At 48.7% G+C, this 21,435-nt stretch overlaps 1 protein-coding gene across 1 annotated transcript in view; it reads left to right on the top strand.

The window, feature by feature from the left end:
- The first annotated feature begins 1,317 nt into the window (after positions 1 to 1,317).
- Positions 1,318 to 21,435, top strand: part of ATP13A1 (ATPase 13A1) — a 343,318-nt gene continuing 323,200 nt past the window's right edge. The window contains exon 1 of the mRNA XM_030197562.1: positions 1,318 to 1,638. Within this exon, the coding sequence (XP_030053422.1) occupies positions 1,360 to 1,638 (279 nt within the window). The 5' untranslated portion in view covers positions 1,318 to 1,359. The remainder of the gene's footprint in view (positions 1,639 to 21,435) is intronic.

The raw sequence follows: 21,435 nt of genomic DNA, 5'->3' as shown, positions 1-21,435 counted from the left end.
TCAGGTTTCTTGGCTCCCCAATGATCACGATTACCTTGCCACCATCCCTTCCTGCTAGTAACATAACATAGTAACATAGTAGATGACGGCAGAAAAAGACCGGCACGGTCCATCCAGTCTGCCCAACAATCTGCAGCCCCTCATTACCTCTCTACCCTTATCTCCCCCTACACTCCCTACCCGAAACCTCCGCTCACAGGACAAATCCCTCCTCTCTGTACCCTTCTCCACCACCGCCAATTCCAGGCTCCGCCCTTTCTGCCTCGCCTCTTCCTATGTTAGTAAAAGTACCCTCTGTTGTTTCTTTTACTTTGTGTGGTTTTTGGGACCAATTATTTTGGCTTTGATTATAACTGCCCTTGGGCTTCCCTACAGCTGTTGCTCTAGGCAACCGCCTAGTCGTACCTAATGGTTGGGCCAGCTGTGGTTCAGAGGCAAGTCGAAGGAGCAGCAAATAAGGATTCCTTTAACTGATCCCTAACCTTTATACCTTTCAGGAAATCTAGACTGCCCCTATTTGACTGACTGTACATTTGTCCTTTAGATTGTAAGCTCCTTGAGCAGGGACTGTCCTTCTATGTTAAATTGTATAGCGCTGCGTAACCCTAGTAGCGCTTTAGAAATGTCAAGTAGTAGCAGGGGCGGTCTTCCAGCTACGATTCCCATGCAAATGTATGCTGATATTTAAGGAGAAAAAAATATATATTCTTCGAACCTGACCAATTGCGGTCCTTCCTTGATATGAAGAGGAACCAGGTTCCACTCCAAACCTTGAGTCCTGAAAAAATTTAAAATTTAGAAACTAATGCTTGTTTTCCTTTAATTACTTTGCTTATGCCAACTTCCTTTGGTTTTTCAAACCACCTTGATTTCCTTATACCATTCTAGTGGACTATAAAATCCATTTTCAATATAAGATCAATGTATAGAGTATTTCCTTTTAATTCTGTTGTTTGAATTGGATGTATCTATTCAAAGAGGTTTATATTTGTTTAATTTGAAATTAATAAAGAAAAGTTAATAAAAAAAGAAATGTCAAGTAGTAGTAAGAGAACACCACGGGCATCGTCAACTACATCCCCCTCCTCTGCTAACCAAGCTGGCACACATTTTCTACTACAAAGGGAATCGATCAGTCGAACTTTGCAAAGCATGATGCGGAAGAAAAAAAAAACCCCCGGAGTTGAGCTTTTACCCTTAATTGCACCAACCGGAGAGTTTGGAAAGCGGAAATGTTTCCGGAAATGAAATGTGGTCGTGTGACGTCGTCAGGGGAGCGCGTGTAGTCAAGATTCAAGATTGAATGATGACGTAGACGGAAGTGGCAGCGGCAGCGCCGTAGGACGCCGGGTGAAGAAGATGGCTGCAGCGGGGTCCGGGGTGTGCTTTGGCGATGAACTAGTGCAAGCGGTTACTTTGTATCGCCGACGTCCTTGGCTTTGCTATGGCACAGTACTTCCCTTCCTCTGCGGTCTCTACCCGGCCTGGCTTTGGGCTTGTTGTGGGCCTGGAGGGGCTCTGGCTGAACACTCCGAAGCCGCGCTCATTGCATTGGTGGCCATCGGCATCGTGCACGTCCTCACGGCGCTCTCGGGTCATTGGTCCGTGCATGCGCACGCTTGGCTAACCTGTAGCAAGGTAAGGGACCCGGATGTGCAACGTCATCAGTGTCATCAAACGGTTCTTTGTAAATGATCGTTTTTTATACAGCTGGTCACTAATGCAACAAGTTTCTTTAGTATGTCGCTTACATCTTGTTTGTAGACCCCAGTTTCTATGAAGCTAGAGTCTGTGGCTAGCTGTCACGTACCATATATATATATATCAGCAGGTTTGAGTATTACAGGGCATTAAACTGGTTGCAGACTGGGGGCTGCTGGGTGTTAAGGAGATGCAGTTAAAAAATTCCTGCAGAGAGAAATTGGGTAGCTTAGAAATCCAGGATTAGCCAAAAATCTTCCTGCTGGACCTCAGTAATGTCAGCTTTGGCATTTACACATTATGTTGATGCACATCAGTTTAAGAAAATGTCATGATTGCTTGTGTTCATGTATGGTCTATGGATTATAATGTGGGATCAGTGGCGTCACTAAACAAGAGTATTGGGGTGGGAGGGCACAGGGCAATCCATCTGTTGGGGAAGGCAAGTCAGAGTGACGTTTCAGCACATCACATCACACCCCTTCCATCTCCTATCCTCCCCTTTTAAATTGGTTATAAACAATACTAAAAGCCATAGAAACACCTTTTTTTCAGTTCCTTCCATACAGGGAACTCATTATTTGATAAAAACATTCAGTTTTTCCATATGGGAGTGAAGTATGTAGATTATAGAGCAGTGGTTCCCAACCCAATCTGTTTTTCAGGATACTCACAATGAATATGCATGAGATATTTGCTTATTTCCTTGTCATCTATACCAGACCTGTCCAGACTAATGGGTTGTGTCCCTCTACCAGTGGAAGGAGACAGAGAAAATAGTTCCAAGTAAACTGCGCCTTAGGGTATTGTGCAGCCTGGAATGTTCAGTATTTCTCTGTCTCCTAGCGGATGGTGGACAGATTGTGCCGCTGCTCTGGATTGCTGGCTGGTAGCTCCTGTCCCAGATTCTTCTGGTGACAGTGGAGCCAGAGGTGTGCTGGTAGCCGTGTTTGGGCTAGTTTTAGATGATAGTGGTCCTGAGTTCCTCATACTTCTACTACTACTTAGCATTTCTATAGCGCTGCCAGGGTTACGCAGCGCTGTACAAGTTTAAACATGGGGAAGGACAGTCCCTGCTCAAGAGAGCTTACAATCTAAAGGTAAAAACTATGTGGTCAGTGTAGGTATCAGGAATGGGAAGGTGGTTAGGCACCAAAGCAAGGGAGAAGAGATGGGCCTTGAGTAAGGACTTGAAAATGGGCAGCGAGGGCGCATGGCGTATGGGCTCAGGAAGTCTGTTCCAGGCATAAGGTTAAACGAGGCAGAAGGAGCGGAGTCTGGAGTTAGCGTTGGTGGAGAAGGGTACAGAAAGGAGTGATTTGTCCTGAGAGCGGAGGTTACGGGTGGGAACATATGGGGAGAGGAGGGTAGAGAGGTAATGGGGGGCTGCAGATTGAGTGCACTTGAAGGTCAATAGGAGAAGCTTGAACTGTATACGGTAGCGGATCGGGAGCCAGGGGTGTGCTGGTAGCCGTGTTGGGGCTAGTTTTAGATGATACTCAGTGGTCCTGAGTTCCTCATCTGCTAGCTAGGGTGATATCCAGTGACCCTGGTTCCCTCCCCTCCCCTACTTCCCCAGGCTGTCTTTTTAGTAGGGCGATGGTTGATTGTGGCATGGAGTAACTTGTCTCTCCTGTGGGGTTCTTCTCTTATGTGGTGATAGGTATATCTGAATTTCTGCTTCTGAGGTAAACCTTTATATGTTCCTGTCACTAGTGAAGAAGGTTGTTAAAAAATGAAAAAAAGAAGAAACTTTATTTTTTTTCTCTCCTTTTCTGCCTCCGAGGTAAACCTTATTCCTGTCACTAGTGAAGAAGATTGTTTAAAAAAAAAAAAGAAGAAACTTTGTTTTTCCTTCTTTCTCTTGCCTATTAACTGATTTATTTTTAGTTCCTTTTTCTCGGGGCCTCCTTTGTTTTTCGTGGGCGCTGTCCTTGCGCTCGGCTTCGCTTCTGTGCTCTTTCAGGTTTTTTTGTGCCATTTTGTTCCCTTGCGGTGTTTTTGCTTTTTCTTGCCTTTGGCAATGTATTCTAGGGGGCCGCCTGTGAAGTTTCTCTGAATTTCGCTGGCCGGTGTCTGATTCTGATCTTGGACCCTTCCGAGCTGGTGCCAGTTGCTTTGATTTTTTTTTTTTTTTTTTGTGGAGCACATCTCTTGTCTGAATCACGAAACTCAGTCGTTTTTTCTCCTCTTCACGGTCCTAGATGGCAGCTGGTTGAGAGGGCGGCCCCGTTGCTGAAACTTGTACCTTTGCGGTTTGGAGGTCTTAGTCTGCTGTTTCCAAAGTGTGAAAGTCTCTCGCTGGGTCTGTTTGGCTGCAGGCTCGATCCTTTTAGTCCAGGGCTATTTTTTCTTTCCTGACAGCCTTACGCGGTCAGTTGGTCAGTTCTTTTTCAGACCATCCGGTCTCTGCTGCTTTAGGCATCTTGCTTGAGACGCCCCTGCTAGTTGATTCTTGTTTTGGCAGCAGTTTTTCCTCCCTTCCTTAGGGAGGTTCTGGTTCTCTCCTGTCTGCTCTGGTTTGTCCGCAGGGTACTTTCCTTCTGGCGGGGGGGTCTGAGTTGCCTTTGGTGTGCAACTACTAGCTCAAATCCCTCATCTGAGTACCCTCGGGAGCGCCATTCTTGCCAGTCTTTTGCTTGGACTCAGTTCAGTGTCTCTTTACGGGAATGTGCCTTTTAGGACTAGTTTGCTACAATTCTTCCTTGCTTTCGGGCAGGAATTTTAGCCTGGCAGGCGGATTTGCCTTTTCTAGTTTCAGGTGCCTCTTTCCTGGCACATTTGGCACTCCTTCCTTTTTCTGTAAGGGGAGCAGTTCTTTCCTGCTGATCAGATCTACTGCTGTACATCTGGATTATCGCCTCTTAGCTCTGCGCTTTTCTCTACTTTTCTGCAGGGAAGTGGCTTTTTCTAGGTCTGGAGTTTGACTGTCCCTTAGCTGGGTTTTCCTCGGTTTTGGTGTTAGTGGCCAGCTTCCTCTTGTTCCTGGCATGGCGAGAGTTGTTTCTTCCTCACTGCCTTACGGCTGCCTTTTCCTCCCTATGGTCTGAGGTTTTCCAGATCTGTGGTGCTTACCTCCCTTTTGGTGGGAGTTCTTTCTCTGCGTTGACTGCTGCTCCGTCTCGGTTGCCTAGGAGGGCGGACATTGTGGCTCAGAGATAACTTGGGGGCCAAGAGTGTCTTTGGGGGCACGGGGCCTTCTCTTCTTGTAGTTTTAGTCCCTCTGGGCCAGGGGAGTGCAGTGCCAGGTCTGCATTTTCACAAGTTGTGCTCCTTTCTTGTTGGCCTTCTGGCAGCACCTTCTTCTCTGGCTGTTCCCTGGGGCTCCATCATCGCTGCATGTTGAGCGCAGCTTCATTGTTCCATGCAGTTTCGCTGTTCCACGTTTGGATGGCGGAGCAGGTGGGGGAAGAGGGGTTGGTGGTTGGGAGGCGAGGATAGTGGAGGGGCAGACTTATACGGTCTGTGCCAGAGCCAGTGATGGGAGGTGGGACTGGTGGTTGGGAGGCGGGAAATACTGCTGGGCAGACTTGTACGGTCTGTGCCCTGAAAAAGGCAGGTACAAATCAAGGTAAGGTATACACATACGAGTTTATCTTGTTGGGCAAACTAGATAGACCATGCAGGTCTTTTTCTGCCGTCATCTACTATGTTACTATGTTCCACGTTTGACACGGCTCCATCGCTGCATATTGGGCACAGTTCCAGGTTGGCTTTAGCTCCATGGCTGTATGTTGAGGACAGCTCTATCATGGCATGTTGAGTGAAGTTCCTTCCCTTCATATTCTGCAACCTTTTATCTCTGCATGTTGAATGCAGCTGCATTGTCGCATATTGAATGTAGTTCTTTCTCTGCAGGTTCAGTGTGGGGCGCAGTGCTGTGTCTGTGTGTAGAGCACAGCTTTGTGTCTGCCTGTGGAAAGCAGCTCTTTGTGTGTGGCATGCAGCTCTCTCTCTGCGTATGGAACGCAGCTCCCTGTCTGCGTGCTGAGCGCAGCTCCACCGCCTGTTGAGTGTAGCTCCATCTCTGTGTGTTTAGCACAACTCTTCTCTGCAGATTGGGCACAGTTCCAGGGTGGTATGTGGAGCACAGCTCTATGACTGCAGGTGCTGCTCAGCTTCATGTCTGTGTAAGAAGCATAGCTCCTTGCCGGTATCTGGAACACAGCTCCTTGTTTGCGTTTTATACACAGTTCCATCGCTACCGCAGCTTCAGTTCTGCAGGTACCTCTAACATCCAGCTCAATTTCAGTGGGGCACTGCTCATCCTCTGTTACTCTCAGCTTCTTCTCTGCTTGTTCAGTGCATTTCTATCTTTGCCAGAGCTGTGCAACTCCTTCTCTGCCCGTGGTGCATGGCTCAGTTTGTGTGCTTTGAGTGCAAATCTGTTTGTTCTCGTTGAGCACGGATCCTACTCTGCCTGATGAGCGCAGCTTCGTTTCTGGCCCTCGAGCATAGTTCAGTCTCCGACTGTGGAGCGTATTTTCACCTCTGCTTGTTGGGCAGTGTTTCACTTTGTCGGTCATGTCTGCATATGAGATCTGCTCAGTGGACCCTAGCTTCTCAGTGGTATGAAGCTACGGGGAATCTAGAAGATATCATCCAACTGTCCACTGACTTTCGGAACTCTCTTCAGTGGTGGACAATTCGATCCATTTTGACTATGGAATGACTACTCCAAATTCCTCAGCCACAGAAAGTGCTGACGATGGATGCATATCTCCTGGGGTGGGGGGTTCATGTAGATGGGCTTCACACTCAGGGAGCCTGGTCCTCCCAGGAAACAGGTTTTCAGATCAACCTGGAGCTCCGAGCGATCTGGAATGCTCTAAAGGTTTTCATAGATCGTCTGGTGGCAGAGCTGGTGGTTGGGAGGCTGGGCTAGTGCTGGGCAGACTTATACGGTCTGTGCTGGGGCTGGTGGTTGGGCGATGGTGATAGTGCTTGGCAGACTTATATGGTCTGTGCCAGAGCCGGTGGTGGGAGGCGGGGTTGGTGGTTGGGAGGCGGGGATAGGGCTGGACAGACTTATACGGTCTGTGCCCTGAAGAAGACAGTACAAATAAAAAAGTAGCACATATGAATTTATCTGGATGGACTGTGCAGGTCTTTTTCTGCCGTCATCTACTATGTTACTATGTCTGTCCAACCAAATTATCTTAATTCAAACAGACAATCAGGTTGCAATGTACTACACCAACAAGCAGGGGGGGGGGGGGGGGGGGGCACCGGATCTTGTCCTCTGTGTCAGGAGGCTGTCAAGATGTGGCTTTGGGCGTGCCATCATGGCATGTTTCTCCAAGCCACTTATCTGGCAGGCGTAAACAATAGTCTGGCCGACAGGCTGAGCAGGGTAATACAACCTCATGAGTGGTCGCTGAATATGGGCGTTGCCCACAAGATCTTCCGAGCACGGGTTGGATCATTTTGCCACTCAAATTAATCACAAGGTCCTTCAGTTCGGTTCCGGGATTCAGGCCGACGACAGACTAGCATCAGATGCCTTACTCCTACATTGGGGAACAGGCCTTCTGTATGCGTATCCTCCCATACCTCTGGTGGGAAAGACTTTGCTGAAACTCAAGCAAGACTGCGGAACCATAATCCTGATTGGGCCCTACTGGCTGAGTCAGATTTGGTTCCCTCTTCTTCTAGAATTGTCCTCTGACGAACCATGGAGATTGGAATGTTTCCCGACCCTCATCACACAGAATCAGGGGTTGCTTCTACATCCCAATCTCCAGTCTCTGGCTCTCACGGCCTAGGTGTTGAGAGCCTAGAATTCGCTTCCTTAGGTCTTTCGGAGGGTGTCTCCCAGGTCTTGCTTGCTTCCAGGAAAGATTTCACTAAGATGTGTTACTCTTTCAAATGGAGGAGGTTTGCTGTCTGATGTGACAGCAAGGCCGTAGATCCTCTTTCTTGTCCTACATACACTTTTTGGGGATCTTGCCAGGTGTTTGTGACCTGGATTGGCCACTGTTGGAAACAGGATGCTGGGCTTGATGGACCTTTGGTCTCTCCCAGTATGGCAATACTTATGTACACTTGAATATCTTCTTATGTATGCTTGAATATCTTCTACACTTATCAGAGTCTGGTCTCAAGACAAACTTGGTAAGAGTTCACCTTATTGCAATTAGTGTGTATCATCAGCGTGTAGAAAGTAAACCTTAGTTCGCTTTATGAGAGGTTTGCTTTTGTCCACCAGTGTCTTGGGATCTCAACGTCATTCTCAGCTGATGAAAGCTCCTTTTGAGCTACTGAATTCTTGCCATCTGATGTACTTGACCTGGAAGGTCGTTTTCTTGGTGGCTTTTACTTCAGCTCGTAGGGTCAGTGAGCTTCAGGCCTTAGTAGTGGATGCATCTTTATACTAAGTTTCATCACAACAGAGTAGTTCTCCGCATGCACCTAAGTTCCTGCCGAAGGTGGTGTCGGAGTTCCATCTGAACCAGTCCATTGTCTTGCCAACATTTTTTCCTCGTCCTCATGCCCACCTTGGACTGCAAGAGAGGCATTGGTCTTTTACATGGAGCAGAGGAAGCCCTTCATACAGTCCGCCAGTTTGTTTCTTTTGATCCCAACAGGAGGGGAGTCGCCATCGGAAAATTCGTTGGCAGTTTGCATTTCCTTCGCTTATACCCAAGCTGGGCTGGCTTTGGAGGGTCATGTCACGGCTCATAATGTCAGAGCATGGCTGCTTTAGGTGGCTCACTTAGCCTCCATTGAAGAGATTTGCAAAGCTGCGACGTGGTCTTCAGTCCACACATTCACATCACACTACTGCCTTGAGCAGTCTACCCGACGCGACAGTTGGTTTGGGCAGTCGGTGCTGCAGAATCTGTTTAGGTTTTAGAATCCAGCTTTACCCCCCTAGGCCCGTTTTGTTCTGTTCCAGGCTGCACTCTCAGGTTAATCTATGTTATGTCCTCGCCGTTGCGAGGTCCAGTTGACCAACGTTTGTTGTTTTGAGTGAGTCTGGATGCTAGAGATACCCCAGTTGTGAGTATAATACAGCCTGCTTGTCCTTGGAGAAAGCGAAGATTCTTACCTATAGCAGGTATTCTCCGAGGACAGCAGGCTGATTATTCTCACAAACCCGCCCACCTCCCCTTGGAGTTGTCTCCTTTATCTCTTTCTTTTTTACTCTTCACTGAACTGAGCATGGCCGCGTGTCGGGTGGGAAGACATTTGGCGTATGCGCAGTTCGACGCGCAGCATGCTCAGAAGGCTCTAGCAGATTTTTTGCTATCTGAAATGCCGGTTCCCAGGCCAGCGCGGATCGCTGACCCAATTGTGAGAATAATCAGCCTGCTGTCCTTGGAGAATACCTGCTACAGGTAAGTATCTTCGCTTTCTTGTTAGTCTTCTAGAATATTTTTCATTGTCTCCCTTTCATTTCTTCTCTCTCATATACAGTACTGTTGTCTTCCATTCGTCCTCTACATGTCTCCGTCATGGTTCTTTTTCATCTTTTTTTCTCCATTTTTCTCTTCTCTGCCTTTCAATTCTAGTGGTTAATGCAGCGTTTTTTGATCCTGGGGAACTGGGTTTGATTCTCACTGCAGCTCCTTGTGACCCTGGGCAAGTCTCTTAGGGGGTCTCTTACTAAAGCTTTATTCCTATGGGCCCTGCTGCAGATAACTCGAGCTAAGCTTTAGTAAAAGACCCCCTAAACCCTCCATTGCCCCAGTGTTCTGACCTGGTTTTACAGCCTGGCTCACTGACAGACCTTACACAGACTACTCAGCAATTACTGTGGATTCTTTTGGATTCATATTAGGTAAATGAGACTTTTTTTATTAGAGGTTCTAAGATACACAGTGATTAAGATATATACACAACGATTAAGCTATATAACTGAAAAAAAAAAACCCCCAATACCTATAAACAATCATTATATCACTGGTCCCAACGTCCAAGCAATGCTAGGAGTTTCTAGATCAGGAAAAGCAATATACATACACTATACATACATCACTGATCCTTACATCATCCAGGCTCCTATCATCAGCTGGGGGTGCCCTGTTCACAGCAAAAGCCAGGAGTTTCTTTGAACGGGAAATATGGTTCTCTGCAAAGTACGTACGTTACTCACAGATGAGCTCCTAATTTCACTGACAAACTCCCCTTTTTTTTATTAGGCTCAGAGCTCAGGAAAATTACAGAATGCTTGAGAATTTCTCTTTTTACGTAAACAAGCCGTATTATGGGAATGTGGTCACATGTTTCTCGGTTCATGTGGCCATTCTGAACTCAAAACAGGCTCCACCTCTCCCTTTACATACCAAATTAATTAGAACTGTGTATTATCTTTCACTCAAACAGAATTACTTCTGATCAAAAATACAGACCCCCGAGTGCACCTTGTCGGTCAAGGCAGAGTTGAAAAACAATCTTTAAAATATCTTCCATTACTACTACTACTATTCATCATTACACCCAGGTTCAAATAAGTACCTGTATATACTATGTAAACCACTTTGAATATAGTTGCAAAAACCATAGCCGCTGAGAGGGGGGACAAAATTCCCCGGGCCCGCAGTCCCACCTGCCCTCTGTCATCGACTGTCTGCCACCGGGCCGGGCCCCCTACAACGAAATCACAGCGCCTCTCACCTCCATGTGAAAGTGCTGCAGGCAGCAGGGCAGCAGATTGCCTCCCTTCGAGCTCCTTCCCTCCCTGTGTCCCGCTCTCGTCTGACGTAACTTTCGTGAGGGTGGGACACAAGGAGGGAAGGAGGGCCGAAGGGAGGCGATGTGCTGCCCTGCTGCCTGCAGCGCTTTCACACGGAAGTGAGAGGCGCTGTGATTTCAATGCAGGGGGCTCGGCCCAGTGGCAGACGGGGGGGGGGGGGAGTGGTGGTGGCGACTTTGGGGGGGGTGGAGGGGGGAGCGTTGGTGGCGGCGGCGGCGACCTCGGGGGGGAGGGGGAGCGGTGGCGGCGACGACCTTGGGGGGGGGGGTGGAGGGGGAGCGGCGGCGGGTGCGGGGCCCCGGGCCCGGCCCAGTCTCTCGGCGGCCCTGGCAAAAATCACAGAAAGGTGGTATAGCAAGTGCCATTTCCCTTTCCCCTTATATCTATTTTACCCCTCATTTCGTGTTTTTCATTCTTGTCTTCACCTTTCATCTTTCATTCACCTTCTAGCTTTCCATCTCTCTCGCACCTTCTCCAGAGCTCCCATTGCCCCCATTTCTCTCTGTTCTATACCCCATATATTTAACCTACTCTTAGTCCTTCATTTCCATTCTCTGTACTTTCTGTTCTCATCTACCTTCATCTGCCTTTCATCTCCTCACCAGCCCCAACTCCTTTCCCTGGTCCATCCAGTTCTTCTCTCTTATCCTCATCCAATCTCACATTATCCCTCTTTTACTATGTTTATCTCATTTCCATCCTCACTTTCCGTCATTAAACATCCTTCCTTTTCATCTTTTTTCCTGCCATTTCTTTTATTTTCCTTTTTTTTCTTTTAGCTAATTTTATTTATATGTTTATGCTTATATCTCTAGTCCTTCTATTTCCTCCTGTTTCTTATTCCTGTCTTTCAACCACCTTCTAGTTAATTTCCACTCTCTGTACTCATTGCCTACTGAGCCTTATCTACCTGTGCCCCTCACTGCTCACCAACTCCTTCTGTCACCTATCTCCTCTCCACCTCCAGACCCTTTTTTATGTCTTCACAAGATTCTGTGCTCCCCAGTGGTGGATGCTGCATCTTTGTTTTATCCTTTTATTATTTTGTCAAGTTTGCATCAGTGTTTCTTTTATGCTTCTTTTTTCTTCCCCCCCCTTTCCTGCTCCGCTTCTCTTCACCCCCTTGGGAATCCAGCAGCTCCCCCTCCCTTCACTCCATGCAAGTCCAGCAACAACTCCCTCTCCCCATATGTGTGGTGGTGGGGACAGAGAAGGACATGTTTGCTGTAGGTGTGTGAGTGTGTGGAAAAGAAAGTTGTGGTAGTGTGCATGGGGTGTAGGGACAGGAGAGAAGGACTGGCTGGCCATATGAATTTGGGGTCGGGACAACTGAGAAAGAGAACTGAACTTGGCTGTATTATTACTATTACTACTACTACTCATCATTTCTATAGCGCTACTAGATGTACGCAGTGCTGTGTTGAGCAGAAAGAGGGGGCAGTATGCATTGGACAAGAGGAGGCAGATAAATAGACAGGCTGGCTATCTGTGCATTTGGAGGACAGAGAGGGGGACGGTTTTGTTTTACTGCTTTATGTATTCATGCCATGGTTCCCATAACTCTTCTCCTAAATCTCTACCTGTCAAAATATGTTGTAGGCTTTATATTTGTTTTATTTGTTTTTGGCACTTCACAGTCATGTGTTCAATGACTAGTAAATGATAACTTTGTCATATTTTGGTTTGTTGAACTTGAAAGTGTATCCTGAAATAAACTAGAACCACTGCACTAGAAGCCAAAGCAATTAGGGTTATTTTTTTTTTTTTTGAGGGTGGGGGGGGAGGGGAGGACAGTTGGAAGATTGGGGTCATCTGGGGGGAGGGGTGGAACAGAAATCTTGGAGGACCTCGGTGATAGGCACATGACTATTCTTTGTGGATTATGTGGATGGTGGTTGGTTGGAGGGATTAGGGCATCAGGTGGGATTTGGAGGATCAAGAAATTTTTTGGAGGTGGTTATGGAGGTGACGTTTTCTCATGACAACATAAAAAAAAAAAAGTCTCCCTTCTTGTCAGTTTGTCAGCCATTCACTGCTCATGCACTAAAGGAAGAGAGACGCTTTGGCAATGACCTGCAGATTACTCCCACAGCATGCACTCTTCTACCAGTGAACGCATTTAATGGAGCAGTAATTTGCATGATCATTTATTTGCATCTCCGCGGTTAAATACATAAGAGCATAAGAGTATCCATACTGGGTCAGACCAGTGGTTCCACGTTAGGAGTTACAGACCAAGAAAGGGATCTGGGTGTCGTCATTGATAATACACTGAAACCTTCTGCTCAGTGTGCTGCTGCGGCTAGGAAAGCGAATAGAATGTTGGGTATTATTAGGAAAGGTATGGAGAACAGATGTGAGGATGTTATAATGCTGTTGTATCGCTTCATGGTTCGACCGCACCTTGAGTATTGTGTTCAATTCTGGTCGCTGCATCTCAAGAAAGATTATAGGGTCATTCCATGCCAAGTGGTCTAAAATTAAAAAATAGTTCCCACCATCATGTTCTCCAATTTTGTTCAAATTTTATCTGTTGCGTGAGTCAGGTGTTAAACGAAGTTTCCCAAAATTTGAGGTCTCTAACTGCAATAGTTGCAGATCTAGACCCCCTTTTCTGAAAGGTTGTCAGTCCATGAGCGTGCGACATTGACCAAAATGCCATTTTTGGGGTCTAATAAAATCCAAACACATTTATAAGAATGGCTAAAAAATTCAAATCCTGTACAGTTTTTTATGCTAATTCTGATGAAATACATTTTAACATTATGGATGCAAAATCCAGTCAAACAAGTTGACTCAAAGTGTGCATCAAAAGTGGTCGTGACTCATCGGAACATATTTGGACCAATATTCAGACCGCAACAACTTCCATGCAAAGATACGGACTTGAAATTTTGAACAAGCATTATGCTTTTTCTTGACATAATACTGCCAGATTTGCAACTAACCAGCATCTTTCCATATCATCATGCTGATCAATCCATAGACTGGTGGGTTGTGTCCATCTACCAGCAGGTGGAGATAGAAAGCAATCCTTTTGCCTCCCTATATGTGGTCATGTGCTGCCGGAAACTCCTCAGTATGTTCTCTATCTCAGCAGGTGGTGGTCACACACAGCAGCAGCTCTGGCTAGGTCTCCAAGCCTAATCTTTAGGTTTTGTTGAGTACCTGGGGTTGAGGGCTCTTCTTGAGCAAGTGCAAACCTGGTGGCGCCAGGTCCCTCCTTTTCTCCCCCCTCCCGCTGGCTCCGTAAAAAAAAAAAAAAATTTTTTTTTTTGGATGTCCTTAAGGGCGTTTATTTAAACGTTTATTGCAGCTACTCACTGGGACACCAGGTCGTTACAGCTCGGAGCGAGAAGCAGGTAATTTTTACCTTTTTATAGCGGGCAGGGGGTTCCCCGATTGATCTCCACGTGGCCTATAGCGTCGGAGGGCGAGGGCGCGAAGAATCGCTCCCCGGACCGCGTGTGCGCTTCTAGCGGGGATGCGGGGGTTTTAAAGTCTGATTCGCCCTTGTTGGGTGTCAGTTTGGAGGCCGGTCAGTGTCCCGGGTCTTCCTCCGGCGCGGCGGTTTTTCCCGCCATAAACGCCCATCTCCCGCTGCTCGCCTCCGCCATCTTGGCCGGCCACTCTGCTCGGACGGCTTCTTCTTGGGCCGCCCTTGAGCTGGGAGACGTTCATGCCATGGCCGCCCTTGATTTGGGCGACGGCAAAAAAGCGGCTAAAGTTAAGCGCCGTTCTTCCCGCGCGGCTCCTTCGCGGAGTGTCGCGCCGGACGCCATCTTGGATGTGCAGCATGTTGCTCCCCTGCTCTTGCGAGCGCCGGTTGAGGGTGCGTCTAGGGCTGTGGCCCAGGCTGCTGAAATACACAGTCTGGGGGGTTTCTCCCCCGAGTTTATTTTGCTGCTGCATCAGGCCTTCCTTATGCAAAACGCTGCCCCTTCTCCCTTGTCCGATAACGGGGTTGAGGCCCCCGGAAGTAAACGCCCTCGGGTGGATTCCCAGGCCTTAGAGGACGCTGTTTCCTCTGATGTAGATGAGGGCAGCGTATCTGAGTTCTCCCAACGGTCCTTTGGGGATTCCTTGGAGGAGACGGATTCCCGCTCGGATGGAGCGGATGACCCCTCTGCAGCGCGGATCTTTCGCTCAGAGGATTTGCCCAACCTGTTACTGCAGGCCATGAGCATTTTGAAGATTTCCTCTCCAGAGGATGTCTCTCCCTCAGCCCCTGTTGGCTCTGCCATTATGCTGGGGACGAAGCGCCCGCCTAGAACCTTCCACGTGCATGATGCCATGCACACCTTAATTTCGGCTCAATGGGATGTCCCGGAAGCGAGCCTCAAAGTGGCTAGGGCTATGTCCCGCCTCTATCCTTTGCCTGAAAGTGAACGTGAGGCCTTTATTTGGCCTACCGTGGATTCTTTAATCACTGCGGTGACTAAGAAAACGGCGTTGCCGGTGGAAGGTGGCACGGCCCTAAAGGACGCCCAAGACAGAAGATTGGAAGCGGCTTTAAGGTCGTCCTTCGAGGCGGCTGCCTTAAGTTTGCAGGCCTCAGTTTGCGGCTCCTATGTGGCCAGGGCGTGCCTGACGATGGTGCAGCGGGCTTCCCCCTCGGATCCTTCCTTGAGGGCTGACTGGCCGGCCCTGGAATCGGGCTTGGCTTATTTGGCAGACTTACTGTATGATGTCTTGAGAGCCTCGGCTAAAGGTATGGCTCAGACAGTCTCTGCGCGGCGCTGGCTTTGGCTGAAACATTGGTCTGTGGACCACGCCTCTAAGTCCCGCCTGGCTAAGTTGCCTTTTAAAGGCAAGCTGCTCTTTGAGGTCGAGCTGGACAAAATCGTGACCGATCTCGGCACGTCTAAGGGCAAGAGGTTACCAGAGGTCAGGGCTCGGGCCAGTGCTCGCCCCGGTATCTCCAGAGGACGGTTACAGGAAGCCTGTCGGTACCGCCCGGGCAAGTCGGGCTCCTCTGCCCCCTCTTCCTTCAAAAGGAACTTCTCCCCCAAGCAGCATTCCTTTCTCAGAGACCGCCGTCCCGGAGGTACGCCCTCCGGTCCTCCCCCAGGGTCTCGTACCCAATGACGGGGCCCTGGTCCATGGCCCAGTGCAGATTGGAGGACGCCTGTCCTCGTTTCTGGGCGCGTGGACCAGGGTAACTTCAGACGCTTGGGTTCTGGAAGTCATCAGAGACGGCTACAAGTTAGAGTTCTGCCGACCCTTAAGAGACGGGTTTGTACTCTCTCCCTGCAAGTCTCCGGTCAAAGCTGTGGCAGTGCAGCAGACCTTGGACAACCTGATACGCCTGGGTGCGGTCGTTCCGGTGCCAGAAAATCAGATTGGCAAGGGACGTTACTCCATTTACTTTGTGGTACCAAAGAAAGGAGGTTCTGTCCGGCCTATCCTCGACCTCAAAGGGGTCAATCGGGCCTTGAAAGTGCGGCACTTTCGCATGGAGACTCTCCGCTCTGTTATAGCGGCAGTGAAGGCAGGGGAGTTCTTGGCTTCCTTGCACATCAAGGAAGCGTACCTGCATATTCCCATCTGGCCTCCTCATCAACGCTTTCTGCGTTTTGCAGTCCTGGGCCGACACTTCCAGTTCAGAGCCCTCCCTTTCGGGTTGGCTACTGCTCCGCGGACCTTCTCCAAAGTAATGGTGGTCAACGCGGCCTTCCTGCGAAAGGAAGGAGTACAAGTCCATCCTTATCTGGACGACTGGTTGATCCGAGCCCCCTCTTATGCAGAGTGCGGCAAAGCTGTGGACCGGGTGGTTGCTCTTTTGAGCTCCCTGGGGTGGATCATCAACTGGGAGAAGAGCCAGCTGCGCCCGACTCAGTCCCTGGAGTATCTGGGAGTTCGATTCGACACCCAAGTGGGCAGAGTGTTCCTGCCAGACAATCGGATTGTCAAACTTCAGGCTCAGGTGGACCAGTTCGTAGTAGCCTCTCCCCTTCGGGCTTGGGACTATGTGCAGGTGTTGGGCTCTATGACGGCCACGATGGAAGTAGTGCCCTGGGCCAGGGCTCATATGAGACCACTACAACACTCTGTGCTGCAGCGCTGGACTCCGATGTCGGAGGATTATGCTGTGCGTCTTCCCTTGGACCCAGCAGTGCGCAAGGCGCTGAGCTGGTGGCTGCAGACAGACAAGTTGTCTGCAGGAATGCCTCTGGTGACCCCGGAGTGGATTGTCGTCACGACGGACGCCTCTTTGTCGGGCTGGGGAGCCCACTGCTTGGGAAGGACAGCGCAGGGGCTCTGGTCTCCTGCAGAGGCAAAGTGGTCTATCAACCTCCTGGAACTCAGAGCCATTCGGTTGGCGCTTTTGGAGTTCATCCCGTACTGGCGTTGAAGCCAGTACGGGTCCTGTCGGACAATGCCACGGCTGTGGCCTATGTCAACCGCCAGGGAGGTACCAAGAGCGCCCCTCTAGCCAAGGAGGCCATGAATCTATGCCAGTGGGCGGAAGCGAACCTGGAACAGCTGTCAGCGGCCCACATTGCCGGAGTCATGAATGTCAAGGCGGACTTTCTCAGTCGCCATACCTTGGATCCCGGAGAGTGGCAGCTATCTGCTCAGGCGTTCTTGGACATCACGAAGCGCTGGGGCCAGCCGAGCCTAGATCTGATGGCGTCATCGGCCAATTGCCAAGTGCCGCGCTTTTTCAGCAGAGGACGGGACCCTCGATCCCTGGGAGTAGATGCTCTTCTCCAACAGTGGCCGACACAGGAGCTTCTCTATGTGTTCCTGCCCTGGCCCATGTTGGGCAGGGTGCTAGACCGGGTGGCAAAGCATCCGGGCCGGATAATCCTGGTGGGTCCGGACTGGCCCAGACGTCCCTGGTATGAGGACTTGATCAGGTTCTCAGTGGACGATCCTCTGCGGCTGCCAGTGGAGCAGGGCCTATTGCATCAGGGTCCCGTGGTGATGGAGGATCCCTCCCCCTTTGGTCTTACGGCCTGGCTATTGAGCGGCAGCGTCTGAGAAAGAAGGGCTTCTCAGACAAGGTCATCGCCACTATGCTGAGAGCGAGGAAGCGCTCTACTTCTACTGCTTACGCCAGGGTTTGGCGTACCTTTGCAGCGTGGTGTGAAGCAGGCTCACTTTCTCCCTTCACTGCTCCAATTTCTTCAGTGTTGGCGTTCCTGCAAGAAGGTCTGGAGAAAGGCCTGTCGCTCAGTTCCCTTAAAGTCCAGGTAGCGGCTCTGGCTTGCTTCAGGGGCCGCCTGAAGGGTGCTTCCCTGGCTTCGCAGCCAGATGTGGTGCGCTTTCTCAAGGGAGTTAATCACCTGCGCCCTCCTCTGCACTCAGTGGTGCCTGCGTGGAATCTCAACCTGGTGCTAAGAGCCTTGCAGAAGCCGCCTTTTGAACCCTTGTCAAGGGCATCTCTGAAAGACCTGACGTTGAAAGCAGTCTTTTTGGTGGCTATCACTTCAGCCAGAAGAGTTTCCGAGCTCCAGGCACTCTCATGTCGAGAGCTCTTTCTGCAGTTCACTGAGGCAGGAGTGTCTATTCGCACAGTGCCTTCCTTCCTGCCCAAGATTGTTTCTCGCTTCCATGTGAATCAGCAGCTCTGTCTCCCTTCCTTTCGTAGGGAGGACTACCCAGAGGAATACTCTGCTCTCAAATATCTGGATGTGAGATGAGTCATCATCAGATACTTGGAAGTGACCAATGATTTCCGGAAGTCGGATCATCTGTTTGTCCTGTTTGCAGGTCCTCGTAAGGGTCTGCAGGCTGCTAAGCCTACAGTGGCAAGATGGATCAAGGAAGCCATTGCAGCGGCTTATGTGGCCGCGGGGAAGGTGCCGCCTATCCAGCTGAAGGCTCACTCCACTAGAGCTCAGGCGGCCTCGATGGCAGAGGCCGGGTCCGTCTCCTTGGAAGAGATATGCAAGGCGGCAACTTGGGCATCGGCCCATACCTTCTCCAGGCATTACCGCTTGACTGTGGCTGCTCGGGCGGAGGCCCGGTTTGGAGCTTCAGTGTTGCGGTCAGGGATTTCAATGTCCCGCCCTGGGTGAGTACTGCTTCGGTACATCCCACCAGTCTATGGATTGATCAGCATGATGATATGGAAGGTAAAATTATGTATCATACCTGATAATTTTCTTTCCATTAATCATAGCTGATCAATCCATAGCCCCTCCCAGATATCTGTATTGTTTATATTCTGGTTGCATTTCAGGTTCAAGTTTAGTCTTCAGTTCCTGTTCAGGAGGACTTCGTGTTCAAGTTTTTCAATGGATTCTTCAAGAGTTGAGACGAATTTGTGTTACAGTGAGCTGCTGCATTCCTCTCCCCTCCGTTTTACGGGGCTGGATTGAGACTTAAATTCTGCCGGCGCTCCCTCCCGCTTCGTGCGGCAGTAGGGCAGCTTTGTACCCCTCCCGCTTCGGCGGTGTTAGGGTCAGTCACCTCCTCCCGCGGTTGCGGTTGCAGGATAAGCCAGATCCCCCCGCATCGGCGGGTGTGGTGTCCCTCCCCCGCTCCGCGGGGATGAGCTGGACGGATTCCCCTCCCCCACTTGTGTGGGGATGAGCTGGGTTAATTCCCCTCCCCCGTTTCGGCGGTGGTGAGCTGGGCAGAGTGTCCCTTTGTGGGTGTAATTCTCTAAGTGCTGAGTACTGCGGATGGAGCTTGGATATCGACATACTGAGGAGTTTCCGGCAGCACATGACCACATATAGAGAGGCAAAAGGATTGCTCTCTATCTCCACCTGCTGGTAGATGGACACAACCCACCAGTCTATGGATTGATCAGCTATGATTAATGGAAAGAAAATTATCAGGTATGATACATAATTTTACCATAACCGCCCTGCAGGATCTCTTCAAAGTTTGCACTGTCAGCGCAAATGGTAACATGTACCAAAGTTCAAAGCCAATTATTAAAAAAGAGTCTGTTATGTCTGTGCTCCCCTTGCCCTCTGGTGGCCAGAACCGGTGGCTGCTATGGACTATCACCCGTTCCAGACTTTAGCCCAGTCCAGTCCGGATCTTCCAGGCTGCCAGACTTGTCTGTTTTGTTTGACCCTGCACTGCACCCGTAGCTGCCTGATAATTACTGCAGCTGAAGCTCAGCTGCTGCTGGGCTTATTAGCCATTTGGAACCTCTCTGCCTTTGCCTTTGCATTGCATCTAAGGCCCTGGTTTGTTGGGGTGCTGGCGCACTTCTGCTATTTCCAGTTTCTAGTTTATTCCTGCCTTGATTCTTGTCTGTTCTTGCTAGTCTGTGGATAGTTAGATTAGATTGTTGTTTGTTGGCTTGTCTTGTCTCTGAGTTGTAGTTCTGTGTTGGTCCTTGTCTGTTTGTATCTTACTGGCTGCTCTGCAGCTTTTAGTTTTGTGTCTTGTTAGTCAATGTTTTGCTCCCTGTTTTAGTGGCTGTTTTCAGCTTTCAGTCCTGTCCTTTGGCCTATCCTTTCCCTGCCTTGCTGTCCCTGTGCTGCCTAGCTGTTATCCAGTCCTGCCCTGTCCAGTAAGTCCTGCCGGCCACTTGAAGCTTGGAGCTCAACTCTTGGTGAAAAGTGGCCAGGTACAGGTGAAGCCTAACTGTTTGTCAAAGATCTGCCTTGTCTCTAGCGTGGGGGTTTTTGCCTGCCACTGCTGCTCCTCGGCAGTGGTCCAAGGGCTCACAACCTAGTTTCCTGCTTGTATACGTGACAGTCTGCCTGAATCAGTTTGTGAACAGTATCATCTGAAAGAGAAAATTGTGCTCTACAACACTGATAATGTTTTTGTTTTGCAATGCCACCATTAAGTAGCCATTTACTCAGGTCAAAGGATGTTATATTTAGTACGCTTGATGCGCTAATTTTTCTTCATTTCTAGGAAATTGAGTCTTAATAGTCGCTTAAAAGTATTGATATAATTATTTATTCATTCGTATTTTATTCGTTGATTGTCCAGTCGTTTATTGTGCGCTGTTATCAGTTTGGTTGTGCCATCTCAGGTGAATATTCCAGCTTAATAAAATCTTTTAAAATGTGTGTTTATCATCTGTTGTACCATTTAATTATAGATGTCAGAAGACAAGAAAAATGAAGAATCCTTGGCGCCTTCAATTGGGAAAAATGCTGGTACATCAAAGTGCCACGTAATCTTCTATGCTAAGAAGGCAGGATTCAAACCTTTTGGGGATTTCACAGAATGTGACCAGAAATTGCTGCTTATGCGTTCAGAAGCAAAACTTGATGAAGATTCCGTCATTTGCTTTCACCATGAATCCTTTTTCTTAAGTGAATATCAATCAGTGCAAAAGAAATGTTTCAATCCATTCAAGAAGAAGAATCATAATGTAAGAGCTGGACTTAGTGATTGATATTGAAACAGCTGCCAAACTTCGTGAGCTAAATAAAAAAGAAGTGATAAATATAAAACCAGGTCAGAAGCTTTGCCTTGCCTTGCCTGCAAGTCGACACTAAATAAAAAGCTACAACCATCAGCATCATCATCATCCCAATCTGAACAAGATTTCACAATGGATGAAACTGAACCATCCATCAACAAAAGTTTATCATTTATTGGTGCTTCACCACTGAAAAGGAGACAACTAAGTGACAGAGATAAGCCAAGCTACGCAAAAAGAAAGATTTCTGAAGCACAAAGTTTAATTGGAAACCAAATTGCTGCTGCTGTGGGGATCAATTACCACGAACAACCACGTAAAAGTGGGCCAGGATGTAATAATTGTGCAGACCTCTAATCTTATAGAAGATTTGAAAGAAAAATTTAAAGTATCAAATCATAAGGAAACGATTCAAATATTGACCTTAGTTCCGAGAAGCAAGCCAGAAAACTGAAGGCTGAGCAAGGTATTTTAGCTGTTCCAGCAAATCGCCAAGGAAAGAAGCTCTCATCTGAAGTTCAGAAAGTACAAGATTTTTTTTGAAGATGATGAATTCAGTAGACTTTGTCCAGGGAAGAAAGACTGTGTGCCTGTTAGAATTTCAGGAACAAAGATGTACAAGCAAAAACGCGCACACAAAATATAACATCCTTTGACCTGAGTAAATGGCTACTTAATGGTG

The sequence above is a fragment of the Microcaecilia unicolor genome, chromosome 3 (assembly GCF_901765095.1).
Source record: "Microcaecilia unicolor chromosome 3, aMicUni1.1, whole genome shotgun sequence".
Classification (NCBI taxonomy): Eukaryota; Metazoa; Chordata; class Amphibia; order Gymnophiona; family Siphonopidae; genus Microcaecilia; species Microcaecilia unicolor.
Note: the sequence above shows the minus strand (reverse complement) of the source record. Positions and strands in the feature narration are given on the sequence as shown.